Source organism: Psammomys obesus, unplaced genomic scaffold (genome assembly GCF_907164565.1).
Source record: "Psammomys obesus unplaced genomic scaffold, mPsaObe1.curated_primary_1811, whole genome shotgun sequence".
In the NCBI taxonomy this organism is placed as follows: domain Eukaryota; kingdom Metazoa; phylum Chordata; class Mammalia; order Rodentia; family Muridae; genus Psammomys; species Psammomys obesus.
Window position 1 is genome coordinate 10,843,773 of NW_026596143.1, and position 25,797 is coordinate 10,869,569.

The following is a 25,797-nucleotide window of genomic DNA, read 5'->3' on the forward strand; positions in this document are numbered from 1 at the left end:
CACGCGCTCGCACACATATACGCCAGTAAAAATAAATAAATGCATTTATTATATATTATACATATTATAAATCTATTATATAATAGATTCATTTCAATCTATTAAAACATACCATGTCCTTCCCCAGCTTTGGTTCTATAAAAACCAACTTGGACTGAAGGCAAGGCACGCCCAAACCCCACATCTTCATGTGACTCCAACAAGGAGAGACAACATGTTTGCCCTGTGTGAAGCTTCCCCTTCACAGCTGTGCCCATGAGACAGCCACGCACAACAGCGCCAAGCTGCTCATGCACCAGCACCACCGTGTCGGCGGCACAGCAGCCTTACCGAGCCTACCACGCTCTTCTCTACCCGTGGCTGTGGGATATACTACTTGCCCTGGACAGTTCTCTTTGTGTGGCACCTCATCAAATCTCCACAGCAACCAATCACAGCGAGGGAAATGGTGCCCTCAGTTCAGAGAGGGAAACCAAGGCACGGGTAGGTATAGGATTTATTGGGTCAACCCATCTGGATAGGAAGTGGTAGTAGAACTGGGGATTCGAACCCAGGTTCTTCATGACACATAACCTCTCCACGGTTCAGGGTTCATGGTCCAGCTCACCTGTTTACCTGTTTACTGTGCATTTGTTTTGTTTGTTTGTTTGTTTTTGGAGACAGAATGGTTCAGGCTGGCCTTACATTTATTAGGAGGCTCATGGTGACCTCAAATTTACGGCAAGCTTTTTGGCACTTCTGCCTCTGGAATGCTGGGACAAACATGAGCTACCGCACACAGCTTAGTTTCACCATGTCTTTAGACTCCTTGACTTTTAGAGTGTGGCAAAGTCACTGATCCCTACCTAGTAGCTCCCAGCATCTCCTACCTTCCTGGATGGAGTTCTAGAATTGGCTGTTCTAGGCTTAGTCTCTTTCCCTCGTGCTATCTCCCTGAATCCCACAGCCTATCTCACGACTCCAATCCCAACCCTCGGAAGGCAGAGGCAGGCACATCCCCGTGAGTCAAGAGCAGCCGGGGCTACATCGTGAAACTGTGTCTCAAAACAACCAAACAGAAAGCAAAAACTTAAAAACAGTGCTTTTAGCGAGAAGGAACCCCTCCAATTGAGCAGCCTCTCCTTGAGGTGCTCCTAAGTAATAATGACGCCTTTTTTTTTTTTTTTTTGGCATTTCACGTGACACTCTACAAAACACATTTATTTGTGATTACGTTACTTAAGAGGAGTGGAGGCTTTAAGACTTCTTGCAAGGGCTGGAGAGATGGCTCAGAGGTTAAGAACACTGGCTGTTCTTCCAAAGGTTCTGAGTTCAATTCCTAGCAACCACATGGTGGCTTATAACCATCTACAATGAGAGATGGTACTCTCTTCTGGTTCTCAAGCACACATGCAGGCAGAATACTGTATAAATACTAAATAAAATAAATGAATGAATGAATGAATGAATAAATAAATAAATAAATAAATGAGTAAGAAAAATAAAAAGACTTCTTGCAAAGTCACAAGACAAAGAGGCCCTAGGGGTCTGGTCAACTGTGTCTGCACCACCCCCACCCCCCTGCCCCCAATGCTTCTCATCCCAAGTGTGTTCTAAACCAAGTATGTATGATCCACTGGTCACACCTAAGCGCAGCAATGTCCTGAACACAGGGAGCGTGGGAGCCCTCTCTGCGGTCCTTCTTAGCAGTCACCGCTGCAGACAGCTGTCTTCCCACCCTTCCTTTACAGTTTACAGCCCATAACCCCCCCCCCCACACACACACCCTCCAGTACGAAGAAGAACTTGATGCAAAGGGGGTTGGTCATACCTCTCCTTGTCCCAGTGTCTCAGGTCCAGGTCAGAGAGATCCTGGCAAGACCTAGGACAACCTGCTGTTTCCTGTCCCCTCACACTCTGAGATCCCCAGGTTATTCCCTCCTCAAGAATCCAGAGTTGCTGGCAACTGGGCTGCCCTTGGGGGCCCTTTAGGGTCGAGACAATGTCTTATGTCACCACCCGTGTCCTATGTCATCACCTGCCCACCTGGCCAACTTCCTCATCCCCTCTTCTCCCCTCTCTCTCTGCCTGTCCCTCTGATTCTCTATCTATCTCCCTCCCCCCTCTTTTCTCCTCTCTCTTCTAAGCTCCCCCACTGTCTCAGTTTCCCCTTTCCCATCACAAAGCTTTTCATAACCACAATCTGTTGCAAAGTGTGTAATTTATGTCATAACAGCCGGCATTGGTGGCGCACACCCGGAGGCACAGGCAGGTGGGTCCCTGAGTTCAAGGACAGCCTGGGCTACACAGAGAAACCCTGTCTGGAAAAAGAAAAAAACAAAATCCAGAGTCTTTTAGTTATCTCCCTTGCCTCTGCCTCAGCGGTCCAGTCTCCTATTTGCCACTCTGGGACTCTGCATCTCGTAAATGTCTTTCTCTGACGACAACAACACCAACAACAAAGATCACCTCCATCACTTCAAATTACTCCCGAGGTATATAGTTGAAGTCCTACATTTCTCACTCCTTCCTTCTTTCCCTGTGATCCAGGGACCCCCAAGCCAGTGTTGAACACTCAATAGGGTCATTGACATTACAGGTGTTTACCCCCATGGCCACTTCACCTGGCGCTAAGGACCGAACAAGGGGCCTCACACAACATAGGCAAGCAAGCGCCCTCTCAACTGAGCTACCCCTCCAGCAGCCCCAGCAGGGCTTGTTTGCTGTTTGTTTTTTTTTTTTTTTTGGCTTTTGGAAAGGGTCTTACTATATATCCCTAGCTGGCCTGAAACTCAGTGTAGGCCAGGCTAGCCTCAAACTCAAAAAAGATCCTCCTGCCTCTGCCTCCCAAGTGCTGGGATTAAAGGTGTGGGCCACCAAACCTGGTAAATAGCCCCTCTTTGGTTGGTTCCTTTTAGAGATGCTGCCTTCCCCCATGCTGTGTGTATTGCCAAGCCTGGCCTTCGTTAGGCTTTTAATGTACCCCCACACCGGACTTGACGGTTTTGGTGGTTTCATTTTTACATTAACCCCGTTACTTGACTGCTAAGATGGTCCATACAGTGTCCCATCTCTCAAGGGTCAGAACCGGTAAAGACATCTTAGGCACCAATGGACTCCCTCCACTAAATCCAGACTCAGGGTCATCCCTGTCTAACGCCTTTGGTTGGGATTTTAGGATTAAGAAAATGGAGGGAGAAGGCATTGCATCTCAGTAGCATTAGGGAGATGGTGGTCCAGGAGTGTTTACAGTCTTGGCACAAGCTCCCAGAGATAAATGAGGGAGCAATTGTGGATGTGGGAGGAATTTGGGGTGGCTTTGAAAGCAACTTAAAAGGAACTAAGAACAGCACGGCAGGACTCCACAGGCCCTCGGCAGAGGGTTTTTATTAAGTTATTTTGACTTTGAAATAGAACCGAAAACTTACTTTAGTCTAGCAAGACCAAGACCTGAGCAAGCAATCTCGGTGGAATCCCAGCCGATCTCCATCATTCCACGAGGGATCGGGCACAGAGAAGGAGCCCTAGAGATGCCCTCAGAACACAGGATGCTGCAAAAAAGTGGGGGAGCATAGGTGTGTGGTAGGATAAACAGGAGCACCAATCAATTACCGGGCCTGTCTCCTGGATCAGCAGCCTTCAGGGCCCAGACCTGGGGGTTTGGACAGGTTTTTTTTTTTTTTTTATAGAAAAGGGAAAGGAGCAAGAAGGAACATTTTGCATGCAAATGGGCCGCTGCCAGAACAGCCCATTAAAATGTAAAACTTCACATTCAGCTGACAAAATGGTGCAAACTACGGTGCTTGCCACAGGGGCTGCAATAAAGCGCACTACAAAGGGGCCAAGGAACAAGGAGGGCTGAATGGCCTCTGTCAGCAGGTCCCCTCTCTGGTTGCCATGGGGACTCCACCGGGGCTTACTAAAGGTATTTCCTGAGGAGAAAGGCAGCACACACATGCCCAGGCAGCCGAGCTAATCCTGACAGGAAGCCATCGCCATTCAGGAGCCCAGGGGCTTGGGGGTTGGAGTTTTGTTTTGTTTTTATTAAATAAAAAAAAAAAAAGAAAGATTTCTGTCTATTGTACGTCACACCTCATCACTGTAATTTAGTGTGGAAGCTGCCTGTGATGGCCCAGAGCCACAGCTAGGGTCCTTGTGTCCACCACATGACTCCCCCTCTCCCAAATCAGCTCCCCAGGAGATGGGCAAGAGGAAGAGGTAACAGGCAGAACTTTACTTGGGGAGTCTCAGGCCAAGAGTTTTGTTTCAACCTTATAAAAGACAAAGGTGGGCATCAGAATTGTGTTCAGTCAGGGCTCTGAGTTCACCTGGGAATATGGTACCCAAGCCCTGGTGTCCCCTGTCCCTCCTACTGGAGCTCAGTTCAGCTGGAAGGATTGTAACTAAGTGATTATTAATAAAGGAACCAACTATCTCCTCTTCCCCCAGCAAAAGTCCTGGCTCTGCTGATAAAACCCTGGACTAAGCAGGAAAAAAAAATTTTGTTTTCTTCTGTAACTCTTCCCCCAGATGGGTCCTTAACACACTTTGTTCCTCTCCCTCCTAGCTCACTGGCCAGAAAGAACCCAAGAAGAGGAGCGGGATGCCCTGCAGCTCCAGGAAGGGCGGAGTCACCATGTCTCACTTGGCACCAGAAGAATGCAGCCATGGTAGATTCGGGGAAGAAAGCCAACAACACAGCTGGCAGCGGAGACAAACTTCTGTGTGACAACTGCCTCCTAGGGCAGTTCAGGGTTCACCAGCATTTCCTGAGCAACTTTAAATGGGAAGAGCCATCCCCGGTGGAGAGGAGCGGCCTTGGCTCTGCCGTGCCTGAAACCTGGGCCCGTGGGCTTGCAAAGCCTGCGCTTTTGAGGCTAAAGTCCTCCGCTCCACGTCCACACCCATCCAGGGCGGCCTGAATCTCGACAAAGCGAGAAAGGAGAGTTTGTGGAAGTGCTGAGATTGCCAAGCAACGCCCTCTCCCGACACACACGTGCGCATCCAACCCAACCATTAGGAAGCTTCTGTGGCCAGACGGGGTGGCTTCAGTTCTGGGTTAGAGTAGCTGGCGTCTGTTGAAGGATTTGAAGAATCTTAGTAAGATTCTCCTTCGCCGGAAGTCACTTCCCAAATTCGCATCAAAACCACAACTGGTCACCAAGTAATAGACCGCCTAGAAAACATCTCTGCTAAGTGGTCGGCAGGGCGGTGGGGGACACAGGATGGTGGTCCTGTTGCTAGGGCGGTAGCTCGGGCCCTCCCACTACTGGCTGGGAGCCCAGGCCTCCCAGCCATGTGTCTGCAGCTGCGACCTGTCATACACTTCCTGGTCTGGGTTCTGTAATGGAAAGATCATTAAGTGTGGGGGAGGGAGGGGAGAGAGAGGAAGGACTCTACAGGGAAGAGGTAACTCCGCATTCCCACTCCTCTCTGGGCCCTGACCTTAAAGTCTCGTCAGGTTCCTTAAAGAAAGGAATGCACTGCCCTGCCCCCAAGCTCCCCAGCCTCCCAGGGCCGCCCCTCCCCCAGGCTCGGAAACTCCAGTTTGGAGAAGGAAAGGGCCGGCAGCTGGGTAGGAAAGGTTGCAGTCCCCCAAACTTGCTGATCCATTCATTCAGTAGCAGCATCAGCTGTTTGGGGATGTGCCTTCTGCCCCCCCAAAACCACAGCCACTGCTGGAGCACAGAAGCTACCACCGGTGCTTGCTGTGTGTTTGCACCGAGCCCACGAGTCTGGGGGTGTTTAAAGTCAGAGAGACCTCCCCATCCCGCATTATCAGACCACCCACTTCAGGGTGGGGAAATGGCTCTCTCAGAAAGAGCCGGTGGGATCCCAGCACTTGGGGAGGCAGAGGCAGGAGGATCTAGCTCTGTGAGTTCCAGGCTAGCCTGGTCTACATGGCAAATCCAGGACAGCCAAGCAAAGCAAAATAAAAACAAAGTGGTATGTCATTTCTGCCATAAAGAAATGCCCACGGCTGGGGAAAACATCATACTGGTGGGTCGCTTACTTGGCATTCTTGAGGCTCCAGTTCAATCCCCCTATCACTTTCACCCACACATAAAGGGAGGGGAGTGGGGATCTTTTGGGGACACACACACACACACACACACACACACACCTTAAATCCCACCACCATGTATAAAATATGTGCATCCAGAGTCGGGCACATGAGCGAGCCTGGTTTACATAGCGATTTCCAGGGCAGCCAGGCTATACAATAACAATAATAGGGCCTTATTTTTACATTATGAAAATAAACACAATGAAACCCCTTAAGATGAAATAACACATAAAAAGCTGGTCAACAGGCAGTGTCAGTCAGAGAAGGTGAAAGCTCTAGCGACTGCTGGACAGCACGGTGAATGTGGGTGTGGTGGCTCATGCCCTGTAAGCCCAGCAGGCATGACACTGAGGCAAGAGCACTGACAAAGGTTCAAGGACAGCCTAGCCTACAAAGCAAGCTCCAGAACAGTCAGGGCTACCTAGAGACCCTGTCTCAAAAAAACCAACAATGATTAAAGTGGTAAGCTTTAAGCTGCATATATTTGGACCTAACTAAAAAAAAAAAGGGGGGGGGGGAGGGCACTGTCTCTAAAAGACCCTTATAGTTTTAGAAACCACAGGTGCCCAGGATGGAGCTTCATCTGAAAAGGATTAACATGCACCAGCTAGGAATAGATGATTGCATGTAATAAATACACGCATTCTCCAACGCAAGACGATTCAACTTAAGGTCTTTCAAGTAGGGGCTGGAGAGATGGCTCTGCTATTAGAATGAATACGGCTCTTCCAGAAGACCTGAGTTGGGTTCCCAGCATCCACACCTGGCAGTTCACAACCACAACCTATAACACCAACTTCAGGGGATCCAACACCCGCTTCTGACTTCTGTGGGCTACTGTCACATGCACATACATACATACATACAATTAAAAATAAAGCTTAAAAAAACTTTTAATTATAATATAGTAGGAAAGCAGAGATAGTACTTTAAATGTGGACCATATTCTAGGCTACTCAGAGGCCACACAGTCTTTCTTATATTTATGGTTGTAAACCTGAACGCCATCTCTCCACCCACACAGTCTTTCTTGCCATGTTGGGCATTAGCTGTAGCTCGGGGCAAACAATCGATTCTTCATAAAACAGGCTTGTGAGGAGAGGAACTGGAACTCAAGCCCAGGACCCTCACATAGGTTAAGCAAGCACCCAGCCACTAAGGTACACCCTCTACCTTCAGTGGCCTCTAACTTGCAATCCCCCTGCCTCAAGCACCCAAATAGCTAGGATCACAGGCAATTACAGAGACGTGCCACCATGGCTACAACGAGGCTTTGGGTTTCATGATTTTGCCAAGCTTCAAGGTTAAAGGAAAGTAGGCTAAACTGTGATACAGAGTAGGTTAGACACCGTACTAAAGCATTAAAAAAAACCTATTTATTATTATTCTGTTTGTGCACAGTGCCCCCTTTGCCTGTGCGAGCCAAAGGGCAATTTTGCGGTTCTTTCCTTCTACCTTTACAGAAGTTCAGGCAGCAAGTGGTTCCCCGGGACTTGTGCATCATGTGTAGTTTTTCCTGCTTCGACCGTGTTACACTTTTTCATCATTATTTTAGACTGTCACCCGTTATTACATACGAACGGTCTTACTCTTGAGTTCAACCCCTGGGACTCACACGGCAGAAGAAGAAAAACCGACTCCAGCCATTTATCCCCTGACCTCCATCCATACACATTTTTAAATTTCGACGTAAGATGAGGTGTAGTGGCATAACCTCAGCACTCGAGAAGTGGAGGCAAGAGGGTCGGGGGTTCAGAGCCAGCCTGGTGTAGAGTGAGCCCATCTTAAAAAGAATTGCTCGCTATAAGGAGGTGTCACATTACACCAGCGACAGCCCCATCTGGTCAGCCTTAGTCCACCTCAGCTGTGTCATGCTCTCTTGTACTTGATTTAAACTTGTATTGGCTTACTGTGGCCTGGGACCAAGGTGCAGTATAGCATATACACACTACACGGCCCAGGCATGTTTGTAAGAACACTACACTAGTAAGTTCGTAAGAACACTATTTTGTTTGCATGATGACAAAATCTCCTCATGATACATTTCTCCGTGTATCGTTAAGGCAACTAATAAATACAAAACTCTCTCTCTCTATATTCAACCATAATGAAAGAAATGATCAGATATTGCCTACAGATAAGCAATTTACCCCTTTACTTTGAGCAAATGGATGTCTTATGCAGTGTGAGATATCCTTATATAATCTGGTTTAATGTCTTTTTTTTTTAATAAAGTCAACTTTTTAAAATAATTTATTTAATTTTTATTTTATGTGCATTAGGGTAAAGGTGTCAGATCCGTAATAGACAGTTGTGAGCTCCCATGTGGGTGGTGGGAATTGAACCTGGGTCCTTTGGAAGAGAAGACAGCGCTCTTAACCACTGAGCCATCTCTCTAGCCCCTGGTTTAATGTCTTTATTTGATGTGGGCTTCAAATTAGCACTCCCCAAATGAATTATTTACTTCTATCTGCAAGCCTGTTAAACGTAGTACTGCCAGGTATGGTGGTGAATTACTTTAATCTCGGCACTCCAGAGACAGAGGCAGGAGAATCTCTGAGTTTGAAGCCAACCTGGTCTGCAAAGCAAGTTCCAAGAGAAGTAGGACTACATTAGTAGACCTTGTTTCAAGAACCCAAAACCAATCCAGGCAGCGGTGGTACTCGCCTTTAATCCCAGCACTCGGGAGATAGAGAGGCAGGCGAATGAATATCTGTGAGTTCCAAGATAGCCAGGAGGGCTACAGAGAGAAACCCTGTCTTGATGGGGGAAAGGCAAGATTAAACAGACAACAAAAAAGTTAATCCTGGACAAAATTAAGCCTGACCATGATGCGACCCACTCAGGCAATTAATGAAGGGACCCTAGACTTTCACTTTTCCTTTTCAAAGGTTACACAGACAGTCTAAGTGTGCAAAAGAGGGGAAAGCCGGTTATTAAATTACCATAGCTCCTCCCACCATTTCACTGATCCTTGTTTGTTATGTTTTTTTTTTAATGTGTATATGTGTGTGCCTGAGTTCTCGTGCTTACCATATGTGTGCAGTGTAGGAGGTAAGAAAAGGAATCAGGTCCCTTGGAACTAGAGTTACCGCTGGTGCCGAGCCACGGGTGGGTGTGGAACTAGAACCTGGGTCCTCTGTAAGAGCTGCCGATTCTTTTAACCTCTGGGCTACCTCTCCTGCCCTGGTCCTCGCTTTTTAAAGACAGAGTCTTATCATGTAGTCCTAGCTGACCTAGAACTCACAGAGACCCACACGCCTCTGCTGGGACTGTGGTGATGCCAGGGTTGGCCTTGGTTTCTTTTTTCTTTCTCTCCTTCTTCTTTTTGACAGGGTCTCACTGAGGGGCCACACAATCTACCTGCATTCTAGGATTAAAGGTGCGCTACACCATACCCGGCTTCGACTAGGTTTTGAGACGGGTCTTGATATACAGCCCCAGCCAGTCTAAAACTTCCTATGGAGTCCTTTGCCTCCCTTTCTCCAAACCCAGTTTTCACACTGGTTAGGAGACAGAGAGAGATGGTTCAGCACTTGCCATTCTTGCAGGAGACCTGGGTTCTGTTCCCAGAATCCACATGGTAGCTAACTGTTTGAAGCTCCAGCTCCAGGGATCCACTGACTTGCTCTGGCCTCTGAGGGCCCCCAGCATGCATGTGGTACGCTTACCCACACACAGGCAAAGCACTCATTCCCAGAAAATAAGAGAAGAAAAACAACTGCAGCTAGGCATGGTGGCACACACCTTTAATCCAAGTACTCAGGGGGGCAAATGGAGGTGGATCGAGGTGAGTTCAAGACCAGCCTGGTTTACAAAGCAAGAGTCCACAACAGCCAAGGCTACACAGAGAAACCCTGTCTCAAAAAACCAAAGAAGGGGAGGAAAAAAAAAAGAAAAAAGAAAAACTTTAAAAAGGCATGACCTATGGAAAAACTCTATTATACCAGCTAGTTCTCTGGGGATCCCTGACTATCCCTCTCCCAAGTCTGAAGTTTCCGATTAGTACACAAAAGGCAAGTTTAGTTTTAAGATTGGCTGTGGGCTTGGGAAACAAGCCCCTCATGGACCTGTGACTGATGAAAAACCTTACGGAAAGGAATGAACTGTTACAACTGCCTAGTAAGGCATGTCTCCAATTGCAGTATTTGGGGAGGCTGAGGCAGAGGGTTCACTGGTTTAAGGTCAGTGTGAAGAAGCTCAGAACATCACAAGAAAATCAACACTAGGCGGGTATCTCAAAGAAAGGGGAAGAAATCACTTTTTTTTCTTTTTTCCAGTTTTCTATAAAGATACAGCACAGTACAATACCGAAGTAAACAAAATATTATAGTAAGGCCCCACTTTCAATCCTAATTCTCCGCTTCACCAAATGTCCAACTTTAGGCAAGTTACCGGACTTCTCAAACCTCAATATGCCCCTTTGATTATGGGACTAAAAATGGTCCATGGGCTCCTCATAAAGATGCAAAGATGTGAAGCGTGCAAGGTGTGCAGGTGCCACAAGTAGCACTAAATATTACCTTAAAAGAATTTTGGGGCTGGGGAGATGGCTCAGAGGTTAAGAGCACTGGCTCCTCTTCCAAAGGTCCTGAGTTCAATTCCCAGCAACCACATGGTGGCTCCCAACCATTTATAATGAGATCTGGTGCCCTCTTCTGGCATGCTGTATAAATAAGAAATAAACCTTTTTTTTTTTTTTTTTTTTTTTTTGACTTGTGTGACTCCTGGGGACTAAATTGATGCAGTGATGAAATTAAAAACTTTTAAAATGAAGGCAAGGGAGATGGCTCAGGTTGGAGAAATGCTCGTCACATAAACTCCAACCCCCAACACCTGTACCTAAAAAGCAGGGCATGGCAGTGAGGCCTGCATCAGGAAGGTTGGGCCAAGTCTACCTGGTGGTAAGCTCCAGGTTCAATGGAGAGACGATGCCTCAAAATGAGGAAAACACCGGAAGAGACCTCTGGCCGCTGTGCCCCATGTGTGCCTGTGGGCAGACGCACAGAAGCATGTGTGCACACAGCACCCTCCTCCACACAACCCATTTTTTAATGTACCCACCCTTGTGTGCAGAGGCAAATTTGATTTGTAAGAATGTGTTTGGTTGGGCATGGCAAAACTGTAGAACTTAGGAGAATGGAGCCACAGAAGTGGATCGAGTTTGGGTCACACAGTGAATTCTAGGCCAGCCTGGGCTGTAGTGTAAGAACTTCAGTCAAAAAGCCAACTTCCTAGTCCCAGAGTGATGGCACATGACTTTATCCTACTAGAGTTTACACAACAGGTCCAGGAAGTTAGCAAGGATTATATAAGGCAATCCTCATAAACAAACAAACAAATAGCTGAGTTCAAGGACAGCTTGGTTGAGGAAGCAAGTTTCAGGACAGCCAGGGCTCCACAGAGAAACCTGTCTTGGGGTTGGGGGGGAACTGGCCACAGTGCAAATTACTAAACATAAATGCCATCAGGATAGCAGAGTGGGTAAAAATTGTGTAACCCACACAATGCAAAACTCTACAGTTACTACCAAAAAAGAAATCTGTGTAGAAACACAGACTTAAGCTACAAGCCAATATATAGAGTATAAATTCCATTTCTCTAATAGAACTGCAAAAAGAAAATCTAAAAACAAACAAACAAACCAAGATTCAATGATTACTGTTAGACACCGAGGATCTAAGAAACTACGTTTCTGCTTATCTGGGTCTGCAGTTTCTGTATTTCCTATTATAAACTCATATCAAGATGACGTGTTAGAGGTTTTCTTGTTTTGTTCATTTTGACTTTTTATTTAATTGTTTTGTTTTGAAAAAAGGTTTCTCTGTAGCCGTGGCTATCCTGGAACTTGCTAGATACAGACCACGCTGGCCTCTAACATGCAGAAATCCATCTGCCTCTGCCTCCGGAGTGCTGGAATTAAGGGTATATGCCACCATACCTCATCAAAACAGTGTTCTTAAAGACTGATGGTAATCACACCGGTAATCATAGTACTAGGGGGGTGAAAGCAGGACTAGCCTTTGCTACATACTGAGTTCAGGATCAGCCTGGGCTACATGAGAACACTCCATCATAAAACATAAAACAACAACAACAAACAGTAAAGAAAGTCTTTTCAACTGCACGTATCTTTGTTCTAGTGGAATAAATAGGATCGTTTACCCTGGTATACACCAAGCCTTGGGCACTAGGGTGGGGCAGCGTGACACACCAAAAACAAACCATACACTGTACAGCAGAATAAAAAAATAAGCATTCCACTATAAGCTGAAAAAAAGCGGGGCCTGAGATTCATTAACAATGTAGAGACATGGAGCTGGAGAGATGGCTCAATGGTTCAATTTCCCAGCACCCGCACAGTGACTTACAACCATCTAAAACTTCAGTTACAGGGAAGACGCCCTCTTCTGGCCTTTTTAAAAACTGCAAACACTGAAAACGCGTCGTGAGCGCCCATACACATAAAATAACGTGGAAATAAGAGAAACCTCAAGAAAGAGGCAGCCTCTTAAATGAAACCTTAGTATGAACCCAAACTAAATCTTCAAATAATAATTAGGTGTATGTTATCAAGGAATTACAAAATGTGGGTAGAGTGGTCATTTCATGCTAAAGGAGCTGGACATGCAATCATCATATATGAGCTGCGCGTTACATTGCAGGAAAAAACAGAAACCTGTTTGGATGGATGGGTGGGAATTAGTGAAGGAATGGCCAGTAACCAGCCAAAGTCTGGCAGCCACTGTGGAGGACAGAGGAAGGGATAAGATCTGGACTCAATTTTCGTTGCTAATTAACCATCTGAAATTTCAGTATTGATGTTTTCCTCTATCCAGACTCACGGGCAGCAAGTCCACATTTTGCTGAGCTCGGAGGCCCTCTCATCCACTTTACCTACACATTCAGGATCTGGGAAAACAGCTGCTTTCGGCCTAACCAAGAGGGCCACTGGCCCTGAATCACCTCTTACACAAGCCATCCCAGGAGGCTCCGCAGTGCAGCGGCCCAGTGGATAAGGACAGCGTACTGAGTTTCAGCTCTCACCCGAGCCTTGCTCAGCGTGCAGGGCACGGATCCCGAACAAACACAGCAGGGACCATGCTGTGGTAAGGGTAAAGACGGACCCTGGTGCTAGCCGAAGACCAGGTTGGGGGAGGTAGCAGTGTGGGTGCTTGAGCCCAGTGCTGGTAGCACACGTGCAGCCATGAGGAGGGCCCTGATGACTGCTTCCCTCCTGGTCACACCCTGGGCTGGACAGAGCAAACTGAAAAGTCGGAGGCAGCCCCAGACACCAAAAGGCTTCTCCTAAGGCCTTGGTTCTCAGCCTTCCTAATGCTTCGGCCCTTGAATACAGTTCCTCATAGTGCGGTGACCCCCCAACCATAAAATTGTTCTTTTGCTACTTCATGACTGTATTTCTGCTACCGTTAGGAATCGTTACGTAAAGAACCTGCTAGGCAGGAGATCTGCTATGTAATGGACATGCAATGGTTATGTACAAGGTGTGTGTTACATTCAAGGAAAAAAAATGAGAACATATTTGGATACACGGATGGAAATCAGTGAAGGAATGGTAATTAGCCAGAGTCTAGCAGTCACCATGGAAAACATGGGGGGAAAAAAGGGGGAGGGGGTAAGATCTGTGGGGGTCGTGACCCATAGGTTGAGAACCATTGGGACCTAACGGAATTACTTGGAGTTTGCCCCTCTAGGGCCCTTAGGAGCCCAGGTAAGGCAGTTGCTAAATTACTTGAAACTCAGAGAAGAGGGCTAGAGTAGGCTAAGGTAGGCAGACAAGAGACAGTGTTTGAGATGAGTCTGGGAATGGCCTAGAAGCAGAAAACAGGGGCAGCTAAACAAAAAAGCTGAGGAGAGAGCAGCTAGGTCTCTCTCTGTTAGGGACAGTTGTCTCATGTCCAGGTTCTAGAGAAGAGGGAAGTAAAGGTGGGGGGGGGGACAGACTTCCTTCTCAATAACCTAGAGAGAATGAGGCCCTGTGACTTGCTGGTCAGGCTCTCTGACCTGGCCCTCACCTCCTGGATAATGATTCCCTAGAACTCACTTCTCCAAGGCCATCTATCCCATCCCAGAGTCAGCCTGCTCCTCCCTAGCAGTGACTGCTTGCTCGGGTCCTGCTGCCCATCTCGGTGCAGCGGATGGCCTGTCCCCCCCCCCTCCCCAGAGTCCAGCTCCCTCCGCTTCTGCCCTCCCCACAGGTAGTCCCAGACACCAGGCGACAGGATTCTGGCTTGATTCTTTGTATGGGGCTCCCTCCCTGCCCCCACCCACAAGCAAGTCCTCCGGACAGGGACAGCCGTTTGTTCTTTCTTCCCTGAGAAATTCCTCCTGCCTGACTTTGGGGAGCGGCTGGCAAAGCCAGAGTGGAAAATGAGTGAGGCTAATGGTGTAGCAATGCAGAAGCCTGAGCCAAGAACACAGCCTTGAGCGGCTCTGCTGCCCCTGGCCTCGCTGCCGAGCGGGACACGTGAGTGCCCTCACATTCTCTCCCAGGCCGAGCACTGCCCCTCCAGCCCCCTCCTCCCCTCCCCTCCTCCAATCCCGCCTCTGCTAGCGAGCACCTTTCAGAGGCACTGCGAGCCACCTTTGGGGAGGAAGCGTGTGACAACATAGGATCTTCAGGGAAACCTGGCAACTTAGATCACAACTCAGACTTCACAGACCTAAACCATCTGCCCTTGCTTGAGCAAGGCAGAGGTGGGAGAGAAAGAGAGAGAGAGAGAGAGTGTGTGTGTGTGTCATTCAACACCTTTTGCTTCATAGAAATCACTCTCATTCTGGAACCCTCTACCATCCAGTTGGAAACAAACAGGGTCTTAACACAATAAGTTTTGCTGGGGGTGGGATGGGGGGAGGTGTGTGGGATGGTGGGGGGAGTGAGGGGGGGAGGGGGGTGTATTCCCCCATGAGTTTCAGGCCAGTTACGTGACGCTGCTCCTCAGGACACACCAACAGGCTGAAGCAGCAGGATTACACTGCGCCAATTACTGAAACACCCTGACACCTAACTAGGCTCCCCGGCAGTAGGCTGAAATGCACACCCTTCTGGACCAAAAGGCAGCTCAGGACCCCCAGTGGGGTTGGAGTGGGAGGGCTACCAGGGAACTACAGCTGAGGCCAGGGCCAGATTTTGGCAGCACCCCCAGCCTTTCCCCACGGGCACAGGTTTCTGCAGAAGGACAAAGCCCAGCTTTGTGGTGCACAGGCAGCCCGTGGCCAGCAGCTTTTCCATTATATGTAACCTCTCCTCCCTTCAACCAGCCACCAGACTCCCTCAAATCTGGGTGGGTGGCAGGGGCTGCAAAACCTCAGCCATTAAATCGCTTATGAGTTGCAGGTTTGTGTGGAGGGAGGGAAAGTATCGCAAGCCTGGAAGTCTAGCACTCTCTGCTCCACCCAAGGTGCCCAGGACACAGGGAAGGAAGGGTTACCATTCCCAACTACCTTGCAAAGCTTTAGACATAACCACTCGCTGATCCCTCAAGTCCCAATCTCAGAGAAAAATACATGGAAACAGCCCTTCCCCAAGCTCAAATCAGCTCCTAAAGTGGCCCTTATCTCTCAAAAGGGGGTATTCTGCCCCTGGGCCTGTGTCCCAGTTTCACTTTAACTCCCAAACCTCAGAGCCTGATCTGAAACAAACTTAGATGTGGCAAACGGGAGAAGGAAGGAAAGGGAGAGACAGGGTGTGTGTGTGTGTGGGGGGGTGGACTGGTTTTCCTGGAACCCTTATTAAATCAACTCTGTAAGGACAGCCAGAAACTGCAGGCCTCCCAGGTCCCTCAGGGGCGTTTGCAGAGACTGCCAGGATTGTGCTCAGTCCAGGGAGGGGCTGCCACCTCCCCTCCCTGTCCCCCAAAGCCTCCCCAAAGCTCTCAGTGCAAGTAAGGTCTGGGGTGGCTTGTTTCTAACTTCTGGACCAGTCTTTGTCACAGAGACTGCAATTGTTTTCGAAGACAATGGCAGCATTACTTAATAATTGGCGTGGCCAAGACTACAATATGCTGCATGCCTGTGAGGTTCCCAAAGAGTTTACACTGCACGAACAGAAACTACTCCACTCACAATTACAGTGGTTCTCAAAAGCAACCCCAGGAGCAGGGTGTGGTGGCATAAGCCTTTAATCCCAGCATCTGGAGGCAGAGGCAGGTGGATCTCTTTAAGAGTTCGAGGCCAGCCTGGTCTATGTAGTAAGTTCCAGGACAGCCAGAACTACATACAGAGACAAAGAAAGTTAAGAAGAGAAATGAAATTATACAGTGACCCACGTGGGCATCACAGGTGAATCGATTCATAGTCACCAGAAGACTTCTTCCATTACATGAAATCCTAGAACAAGCAAGCAAAACTAAAGTGACAGGAGGCAGGTCAGACTGCAGGAAGCATGGGGAAAGCTTTTAGAACGATGAACAGACCTCTTGACTGGGGTGGTAGTTACACAGAGTGTAACCCTTGTGAAAACTCACTGAGCTGCCTTTCTAAAACTGGCACATTTTATACTACATTAATTATATTTCAATTAACTGACTTTAGCCTTGACTACCCCCTCCCACTCCTCCCCCTTCCATTCCCGAGCCTTTAATCCTGTTCTCGGGAGGCAGAGGCAGGAGGATCTCTTGGAGGCCAGCCTGGTCTACAGAGCACCAGAACAGCTAGGGCTACACAGAGAAACCCTGTCTCAATAAACAAACAAACAAACAAAAAGATCTTAGGACCCCTAGTTCCAATGTCCATCATTGCCTCTGCTTTCTTTCTCATGTTGGATCCATGCTCTGCAGCTTCAATGACCCTTTTCCTGTCCACTTAAAATTCCTCAACCGGAATTAGCTCAGCAGCTAAGAGCACTGGCTACTCTTTAGGACAACCCAGGTTCAATACCTAACACTCACACGGCAGCCCACAATTGTTTGTAACTCCAGTCCCAGGGGATCTGACACCCCCCCCCCCCCACAGACAAAACACCAATGCACGTGAAAAATTATAAAAAATAAAATCATTTAAAACTCCTTGTGTGAGGGCCTCTCAGAACCGGTGTACAAGTCCTTCAGGTGTGATCTGAGCTGCCTGCCTTTCCTCCTGGGGCTGTAAAGAGTTTATTAGAGAAAGAAAGAAGGGTGGAGGATGAGGATGAAAAGAAGAGAGAGGATCAGAGGTGGCAGGAAGAAGGGTTGGCATCCAACTACTTAAACCCATGGGTTCTCTTTCTGGAGTGCCATGACTTTCCGGGGTTCCCAGTCTCAGTACCTGTGACTGACATTCAGCAGAAACTTCCATCTCTCTTTGTGACATCAGTAGCAGATGCAATGAGACCATTTACACTTTGCATGGAAACATTTTATCTGTATGGTGACATTTAAGCCTTTACTACTGTTTCTGGTGCCACATACTACAAGTCAGTTTTCTGAAAACCGGATCACATCCGTAAACTTTCTCAGCAAGAGCCATTTCAATATATGTGAAGTTCTTTAGCCAGCCACGAGCCTTCTGCATGCCAGCTGAATCCAGTTTTTCCAGGTGTTACTTTCCACAGCTATTTACTCAGTGAGCAATACCGCTGTGTATACATCTTAAACCTCTCAACTTCAGAATGCCACTCATTAACCCCCTTGGAGACCTGTACCTTGCTACCCTGAGGTAAGATTACAGGTAAATACCTGTAATCCCAGCACTCAGAAGGCTGTAGTGGGAGGATCGTGAGACCAGCCAGGGCTACACAGCAAGATCCTATGTCAAAAACAAAAAGATAAAAGACCTCTACTTTCTTTCCTTTTTGTTCTTTTGAGACAGAATCTCTCTGTGGAGCACTGGCTGGCTATACAGGCCAAATCGGCCTCAGACTCAGAGATATGTTCCAAGTGTTGGGATTAAAGGCATGTGCCCCCATGGACAGCAGGATCCTGACGTCCCACATATACTTCATTCAGTTCTGTGCATGCCATCCCCCTTGCATTCTGCTATAACTTCACCGTGCAATTGAACTATGGTCTGTTGGGGCTGGAGGGATAGCTCAGCTGTTACAAGCACTTGCTGTTCTTTCAGGGGGAAGTGAGATCCCAGCACCCACATGGAAGCTCAAAATCATTACTGTTTTGTTTTGGTTTTTTGAGATAAGGTTACTCTGTATAACAGCTCTGGCTGCCCTGGAACTCACTCTGTAGCCCAGGCTGGCCTCAGAACTCACAGAGATCCACCTGCCTCTGCCTCAGAGTCCTGGGATTAAAGGTGGGCACCACAACTGCTCAGCACCAACAATCATTCCTAACTCCAGTTCCCAGAAGATTCATGACTCCTCTTCTGGTCTCTGTAGGCTCCAAGCGTGTATGCAGCACTCATGCATGCATGCAGACAAAACACTCATACACATAAGATAAAAATAAACAAATCTTTAATATATAAGTAGATACAGTCCGCTTCATATCTGTCATCTCTTCACTGCGTGGTGGTAACTGTACAGCTATATACCCACACTTAGAGCCCCACAGGTGAGTCTCTGGCATGTTCTAGCTTATACCTGTCTTTGGCTCTGCTACTGAACACAACACGCCTATTTCAGCCGCTGCACCATTTAGAAAACTTCATAGACTCCTGCCAGCTTTCTCAGCACGTCTACTGATCATCAAGCAGGTCCCTGACAGCTCAGGACGGCCTTGTAATTCCAGCCACTGTTGTCATGTACACCCCAAGCCTTTAACCCACTCTATCAGTGACCTTCTCTGCCACCAGGCACCAAACTCTCAAGCCTTTTGATAACAGAAAGGTCCCAGCATTTATCCTCCAAGCCCTTTTGAAGCCATGGGCATCTTGGGAGCAGTAACAACTTCTGGCAACCTATAACACACCGTAGGGCAGCAGGGCCTCATTATGCTCCCTTGCCCCATTGTGCTTCTTCCACGTCCTTCAAACAGGCCATCTCCAAAGCAAACTGCTCCTCAGGCTCCCCAGATAAGACCTGAGAGACAAAGTCCAAAAAGGCATGTGCTCGTGACTGCTCGCCCTTTCAGGAGACATATCACTGGAAAAGCTTTCTGGAAGCCAGAGGCCATTGCCCCGAGGATGCCTGCTCCAAGTCTGTATTCATGTCACTCTTCCCCACTGCAACACACACCCCTTTTCATGATCATCTGAGTTAAAAGATCTGATTACGTGGTTTTCCCAGAAAGGAAGCATTCCTAAGGACCTCTCGTCTGGCAGGCAACCTCTGATGAAGTTGTTTAGGTATATGTAACCAAGTCCAAATCGGCCCAGGTAGCTTAGGCATTTCTCTGATGGCGAAGGAGCCCTTTGCTCCTCCAAAGGAGGAAGTCTTTCTAGTTGACCACATCACCTCCATGTCAGCAGCCCTCCCTGGCTCCTCCGTTCAGGGGTCTTACCTTGTTCCGGCAAGGTCGGGGCTGGCCTGGCAGTGCAGAGTGTGGCTGTGACCAGCACAGCCCAGAAGAGGAGGCACCTCCAGCCCCACATCCCAGTTCTGCGGTTAGAGGTTGGTGACAAGGCTCCACACCTCCATGGATACTCCACCTTCGCCGGATCTGCCTTTGCAAGCTGACTCTGGGGAGAGAAACAGCAGCTATAGAAACTGGAGAGGAGAGGGGCTCGGGAAAACGAAAACGTGTCTGTGATCAACCTGTGATCAAAGTACAATGATACTTTTTAAAAAAAATTAATTTATTCTCTCATATATTACATCCTGACTGAAGTTTCCTTCCCTCCCTTCTTCTCCTCCTCCCTCCCCATCCACTCCTCCATTCCCTTCAGAAAAGGGCAGGCCTAGGCCTCTCAACCAGACATGGCATATCAAACTGCAATAAGATTAGGCACCTCCCTTCATATTAAGGCTGGATGAGGCATCCCAGCAGGATGAAAAGGGTCCCCCAAAGCAGGCAACAGCATCAGAAACAGTGCCCTACACCCTCTGTCAGGGGTCCCACAAAAAACATCAAGCTACTCAACTATAACACATATACACAGGGCCTAGGTCAGAGCCATGCATGGCTCCTCCTTGTTAGTTCAGACTCAGTGAGCCCCTGTGAGTCCAGGCTTGTTGATTCTATGGGTTTTCTTGCAGTGCCCTTGACACCCCCCCCCCCAGCCCCTAACAATCCCAGGAGGTGCAAAAGAGAATTGAGCCTATCCCAATGCCAAATCAGAGGTAACAGGTCTTAATGAGGCTTCAGTCCATGATATGCCTGCTCCCCCAATGGGACACTTTTGGGAGGTGATGAGCTCTTTAAGAGTCAGTTGAGGGCATGCCCTTGCAGAGGATCACAGAAGCCCAGTCTCACATCCAGCCTCATCGGGAGTGAATGGGATTTCTCCACAACCAAGCAAACTCGGCACACTGGCTTTCATCACGTGTATGCTCAAAAGCAACAGTCAGCCATACACAGAAACCTACAAAACCGAGAAGTAAGTAACCCTTTTTCTCTTCTTCACTTGATGGCCTCAGATATTTTGTTACAGTGATGGGAAGCTGGATTCCACCCTTCAGTTCTACAGCTACGTTTTGAGCCAAGCTGGCTGGGAAGGCCACCATGAAGTCCTTCGAGATAAAAGCCCCACTCATATATGAGAAGAAGTGAAGGAAGTCTTGAAAGTCCCAAAAAGCCATACTGCGATCAAGGGTTGAGAAAAGTGTTGTGCGGTTTCAGGTCCCAAGTACCTTCGGCGAGGTGGGTTAATTATTGTAGACGTGGCCAAGCCCAAGGACCACCACATCCAAGCTGTCCCCAAAATGGCATCAAGAAACCCCAGTAACAAAGCTGGGTGTGATGGAGCACTCCCCTAGTCCCAACGCTTGGGAAGTAGAAGCACGAAGATCTCGAGTTCGAGGTGGGACATCCCAGGATAGCCAGTGCTACACAGAGAAACCCTGCCTCAAACTCCCAAGAAAAGACACCCGAGCCACAAAGATATGAATCTCTCAAGACAGACAAACAACACAACGGCAATGAGCGCCCGTGCTGAGGCCATTAAGGGCTTTCTGAAGCCTACGGAGGTTAAGCCCAAGATGCCAAAGAGTCCCAAACACAAGGCAGCCAGACTTGCTTTTACCATCCATCCCAAGCCTGGGAAATGGATTCGTGGCTGCGTGGCCAAGGGTTGCAGGCTGTGCCAACCAAAGGCTTAAGGCCCAACCAAGGCTGCAGCTGCAGCTGCAGCTCAGGCTCCCAGAGGTATCTAGGCCCCTGTGAAGGCCCGAGGAAAGGCCTTTATCTCTCAATGTGAAAGTAGATGGACTGGTGTGAGCCCCGCCCCTCAACCTCTATCACATACATGTGCTATTTATAGACAGTTGTTGTCCTATGAAAACTAAAAAACAAAACCAAACAATAACAACAAGAAGAGGAAGGAAGGAAGGAAGGAAAGAGGGAGGGAGGGAGGGAGGGAGGAAGGGAGAAGAGGGAGGGAGGCAGAGAAGGAGGAGAAGGAATGAAGAAAAGATAGGAAAAGAAACAGAAACAGGTGGCAGGTGCTAGATCACAGCTTCAGGTCACATGGAATGTGGAGATCCTGAGACACCTCCCTGGACATACGTAAGAAGATGCCAGGGATGGAATCCAGGGCCTTTCAGAGGCCAAGCAAGTGCTCTTCCACAGAGATCCACCCCCAGCTCTCCCAGGTCTTTCTTTGCGCCTCTAAAATGATAAGACTCACAGGAACCTCCAGTTCTATAAGACTCCCTCCCAGAGCATGCATGCTTCTCGGCTACTTGGGGTGAAGACAGAGCAGGACGCTGTGAGGCAGCTCCAGCTATTACGGATGGCTGATGGCTAACAGCAGTGGGTGGAGAAGTCAGGGTGAGGTGGAAGAAGAAGGCCCTACCCAGGCAGAGTCAAGGGCCACTGAAGAGGCTGACTCAAAGGTGGCTTACCCAGCCCTAGCTAAAGCCAAGCATTCTGCAGCCCTTGACCTTTTCGGGTTTGTGATGGTGATTTGTTGATATTGAAAATGCTTTATTTTATTTATTACTGTTGTATGTGTGTGGGGGTGGGGTGGGGTGGGGGACATGACTGTGTCACAGCATTCATGCAAAAGTCAAAGGACAACTCCATGGGGTCAGTTCTCTCCCTTATGTTGGTTATGGGGACCAAAGTCAGGTTGGCAGGCAAGCACCTTCACTCCACAAGCCATCCTGTCACTAGGCCTGTGGTGGTGGAATGTAAAAACTTCCAAGGGTCCTAAGGAAAGCATGACTGGCCGCACAAACACCCACCAAGTGACAAGAACTCACGGGGCCCTGTGCATGGGGGTGACCACCTCTCTTTTCCAGGTGTTTTCTGTCCTCAGGGCTCCAGGAAACCATCCAAGCTATTCGGAGAATCTGCTTCCGGAACATGCCCTAATGTGGTGTTTCTGCCCGGCCTCCCCAAGCCAGGAGGGGCCCCTCTCTAGTGAGTCAGTCCTTGGCTGGCAGAAAACCCCCAAATTCTTGGCCAGCGGAGTATGTATGCACTGCCACTAGCTGCCTCCAAAGGCTTACCAAAAAGAAAGAGAAAAAAGAAAAATTGAATAATTTCAAACCAAAAGTAAAGTAAATATTTCTCTTCCGTATTCTTCTTTCCCCCTGAATTTAGGAAAGGGACTAGAAATGGAAGGAATATTTGCTGAGCACTCAGTGGAACCGACACAAATAAAATACACTTATAACTACGGAATTTCCTTTTTCTTCCTGCTCTGCTTCTAAGGGACAGTACCAGCCTCTGCTAAGACATAAACTGAAAAGCCCAAGAACTTAGGTACTCTGCCCAAGGAAATGGTGACACTAAACTTGATCACTCGGGGTTTGGGGGCTGTTAATTCAAGGTGGGGGATGGTAAATAATGTGACCACACGTAACTGGGGTACGGCTCAGAAGAACAATTGTTAGCTAGCACACGGAGGCTCTGCGTTCATCTCCAACACAGAAAAGATGAAAAAAAAAGAAAAAAGACTGGTACGGACACAGGTGGATTCCCATACACAAGAGGATAAGGACAAATCCAAGTTAATGCTAGAAATTGCAAGTTCCCGACTCTCTATTTCTCTGGTGGACAGAAAGATCTTTAGAAACAAATCACTCAGGGTCCCGGGGTCAGACACCACCTCAGGCCTGAAGACACCTCTGAACCCACACCTCACATTCCAAAGATGAATCTAATCAGTATAGGCCTGTTACCCGGAAAGGTACATTTGACAGCAAAAACCTAAGTCCACAGTAACCCTGACCACTAAGCCTTTAGTGTCAACAAAGGGTGGGTGGGAGGGGGTGGTGTCACCCTGAGCTGACCTGCATTGATTACACTGCAGCAGACCTCAGCTTCCACCTGTCCCCCTGTCCCCTGAGCTATCTGCCCACCTAACTCCTCTCGGCCTTTTGTCCCCGGTGATGGATGCGCTTCAGACACTTGACACTATTCTGGCACCTTCTTCCCTCAGACCATGCCCAAAAGAGGTACAAGAGTTCCTCCTGCCTGGCCCTCTTCTACCCTCTGGGCCTCAAGCTGCACAACAAAAGTACGCTGTAGACACCCGGCACCAACTCCAAGAATGAAAAGGTTGCTGGGCGCGCGCACGCACGCACGCACGCACGCACGCACGCACGCACGCACAGCCCTGCACACCTGCAGGACACGCTGTGACACAAACCAATGCTGAATCCAAATGCTGTTGTGAAAGCCCAGAGACAGGCACCTTGTCCCTTAGGAACGGCCTCCTGCCTTCACTGCTTGACAGATGTAACCCGTAGCCTGGCAGCTGTGTGCAGCGGTTTGCCTGTAGTGCTACATCTGTTTCTACATCAGCCCCCCTCCACACACACACTGTCGGGTGAGGCTCCCAGAGCCCAAAGCCCGGTCGCCTAGGCGACGATGTCTTCAACCACACGGCCAAAATATCTGTCCTGACTATATCCGGGTGGTTACAAGGACCAAATTGGACAGTGTGGAAGTGGGAGTGTGACTTCTAAAGAACTTCATGCAATGGCAGTACTTGTGCCTGTAATTCTAAAGGTATTAAAAAGTCTATTGACATCAAATCTCTTTGTCTAAAAATGACGCAAGAAAACTAGCAGATGCATTCAGGAATATGGTCTCTTCCTCCTCCTCCTCCTCCTTTTTTTTTTTTTTGGTGGGGGTGGGGAACACCGTTTCTCTGTGTAGCCCTGACTGTCCTAGAACTCGATCTGTAGACCAGGCTAGCCTGGAACTCAGATCCACCTACTTCTATCTCCGGAGTACTAAGATTAGAGGCCTGCACCACAACTGGCCAGCTTTAAAACAATTATTCTTAGATTTATTTATTTTATGTGGATAGGTGCTTTTCCTGCTTACATGTCTGTGTACCACATGTGTGCCTGCAGGGGCCAGAAGAGAGCGTCAGATCTCCCCGAAACTGAAGTTAAAGATTGCGAGCCACTGTGTGGGGGTGCTGGGAACCAATCCCAGATTCTCCAAAAGAGCAGCCACCTCCGAAGACCCCAAACTCTTTGTACCCCAGCCACTCCTTGACAACACTCTCCTATAGGACACAAACCTCCTCTTTTTCCACAGGTATTTATTTTGTACCCTCCATCCTCCCACCCTTAACACTCTAAACCTAGTGGGCAAATCCGGCGGCTCCTGGCCATACTGCAGCTGTTGAGCTATTGAAATATGGCTCCTGCCAACTGTGCTAAAAGTGAAAAACAGAAAGTGTTCGTGAACATTTAGCAGGAAAAAAAATAAATAAAATATCCTACCCATTTTTTTTTTATATTGAGACTACATACCGTGTACACTTTAGCATGCTTGAAGCTCTGAGTTCAACCGTCAGTACTTCCAAATTTTAATATTTACTTGCCTTGCTCAGCCTGCTTTCTTATAGAATTGAGGACCACTAGCCCAGGGGTGGCCCTGCCCATAGTAAGTTGGACATGTAAAAGGATATTTTAGAAATATCAGTAATATGATAATATAAATAATAAACACAAATACAATGTATTCTTAAAATCTAAACAAATAGTTTAAAGCAGATTCCGCCTGTTTCTTCTCATACACTTTCAAATGAGGATACCACCACCCCGAAACTTAAGGAGGCTCCCATTGTATTTTGGGGGGTTGTCTGTGCAAGTGTCCCTCTGCCATCAACAATTAGACCAGGTCTGACTTAATCAATGAACCTCATCTCACAAAGCTCCTCTTCCACAAGCCTTCTAGCTCCTGGGCCCACCCGGCTGATTTCCCAGTAAATTCCCGGCCCCACTCCCATGGTGCTCCCATCAGCTTCCTGTACTGCTACTCATGCATCCCGCCCTCTTCTCTCCCCAAGTGTGCTGCCTCACTTTACGTCAACTTGACACAAACTAGAGTCATTTTGGAAGAGGGAACCTCATGGAGAAAATCCCCCACCAGAGTGGCCTGTGGACAAGGCTATGGTGTAGTTTCTTGATTCGTGACTAATGGGGGAGGGCCCAGCTTACTACGGGAATGGCGACCCCAGGGCTGGTGGTCCTGGGTTCTATAAGAAAGCAGGCTGAGTAAGCCAATAAGCAGCACCCCTCTGTGACTCCATCAGTCCCTGGGTTCCAGGTCCCTGCCCTGACTTCCCTCAGCCATGCATAGTTACCTGAAAGGGTAAGATGACATAAACCCTTTCTTCCCCAAGTTACTTTTAGTTATAGTGTTTCAATCACAGAAGCAACAGACGCCAAGAAACCACAGGCTTCCAAGCAAAATGGGTGCCTGACTGCCTTTCACAATACTCGCAGTCCTCAG

The 25,797-nt window shown here is 48.2% G+C and overlaps 1 protein-coding gene across 3 annotated transcripts in view; it reads right to left on the reverse strand.

The window, feature by feature from the left end:
* Fgfr1 (fibroblast growth factor receptor 1) overlaps positions 1-25,797 on the reverse strand; it is a 55,492-nt gene that overhangs the window by 23,794 nt on the left and 5,901 nt on the right. For all 3 annotated transcript variants that reach the window (XM_055593298.1, XM_055593297.1, XM_055593296.1), the window contains exon 2: positions 19,438-19,615. In XM_055593298.1, coding sequence (XP_055449273.1) covers positions 19,438-19,528 — 91 coding nt within the window. In that variant the 5' untranslated portion in view covers positions 19,529-19,615. The remainder of the gene's footprint in view (positions 1-19,437; positions 19,616-25,797) is intronic.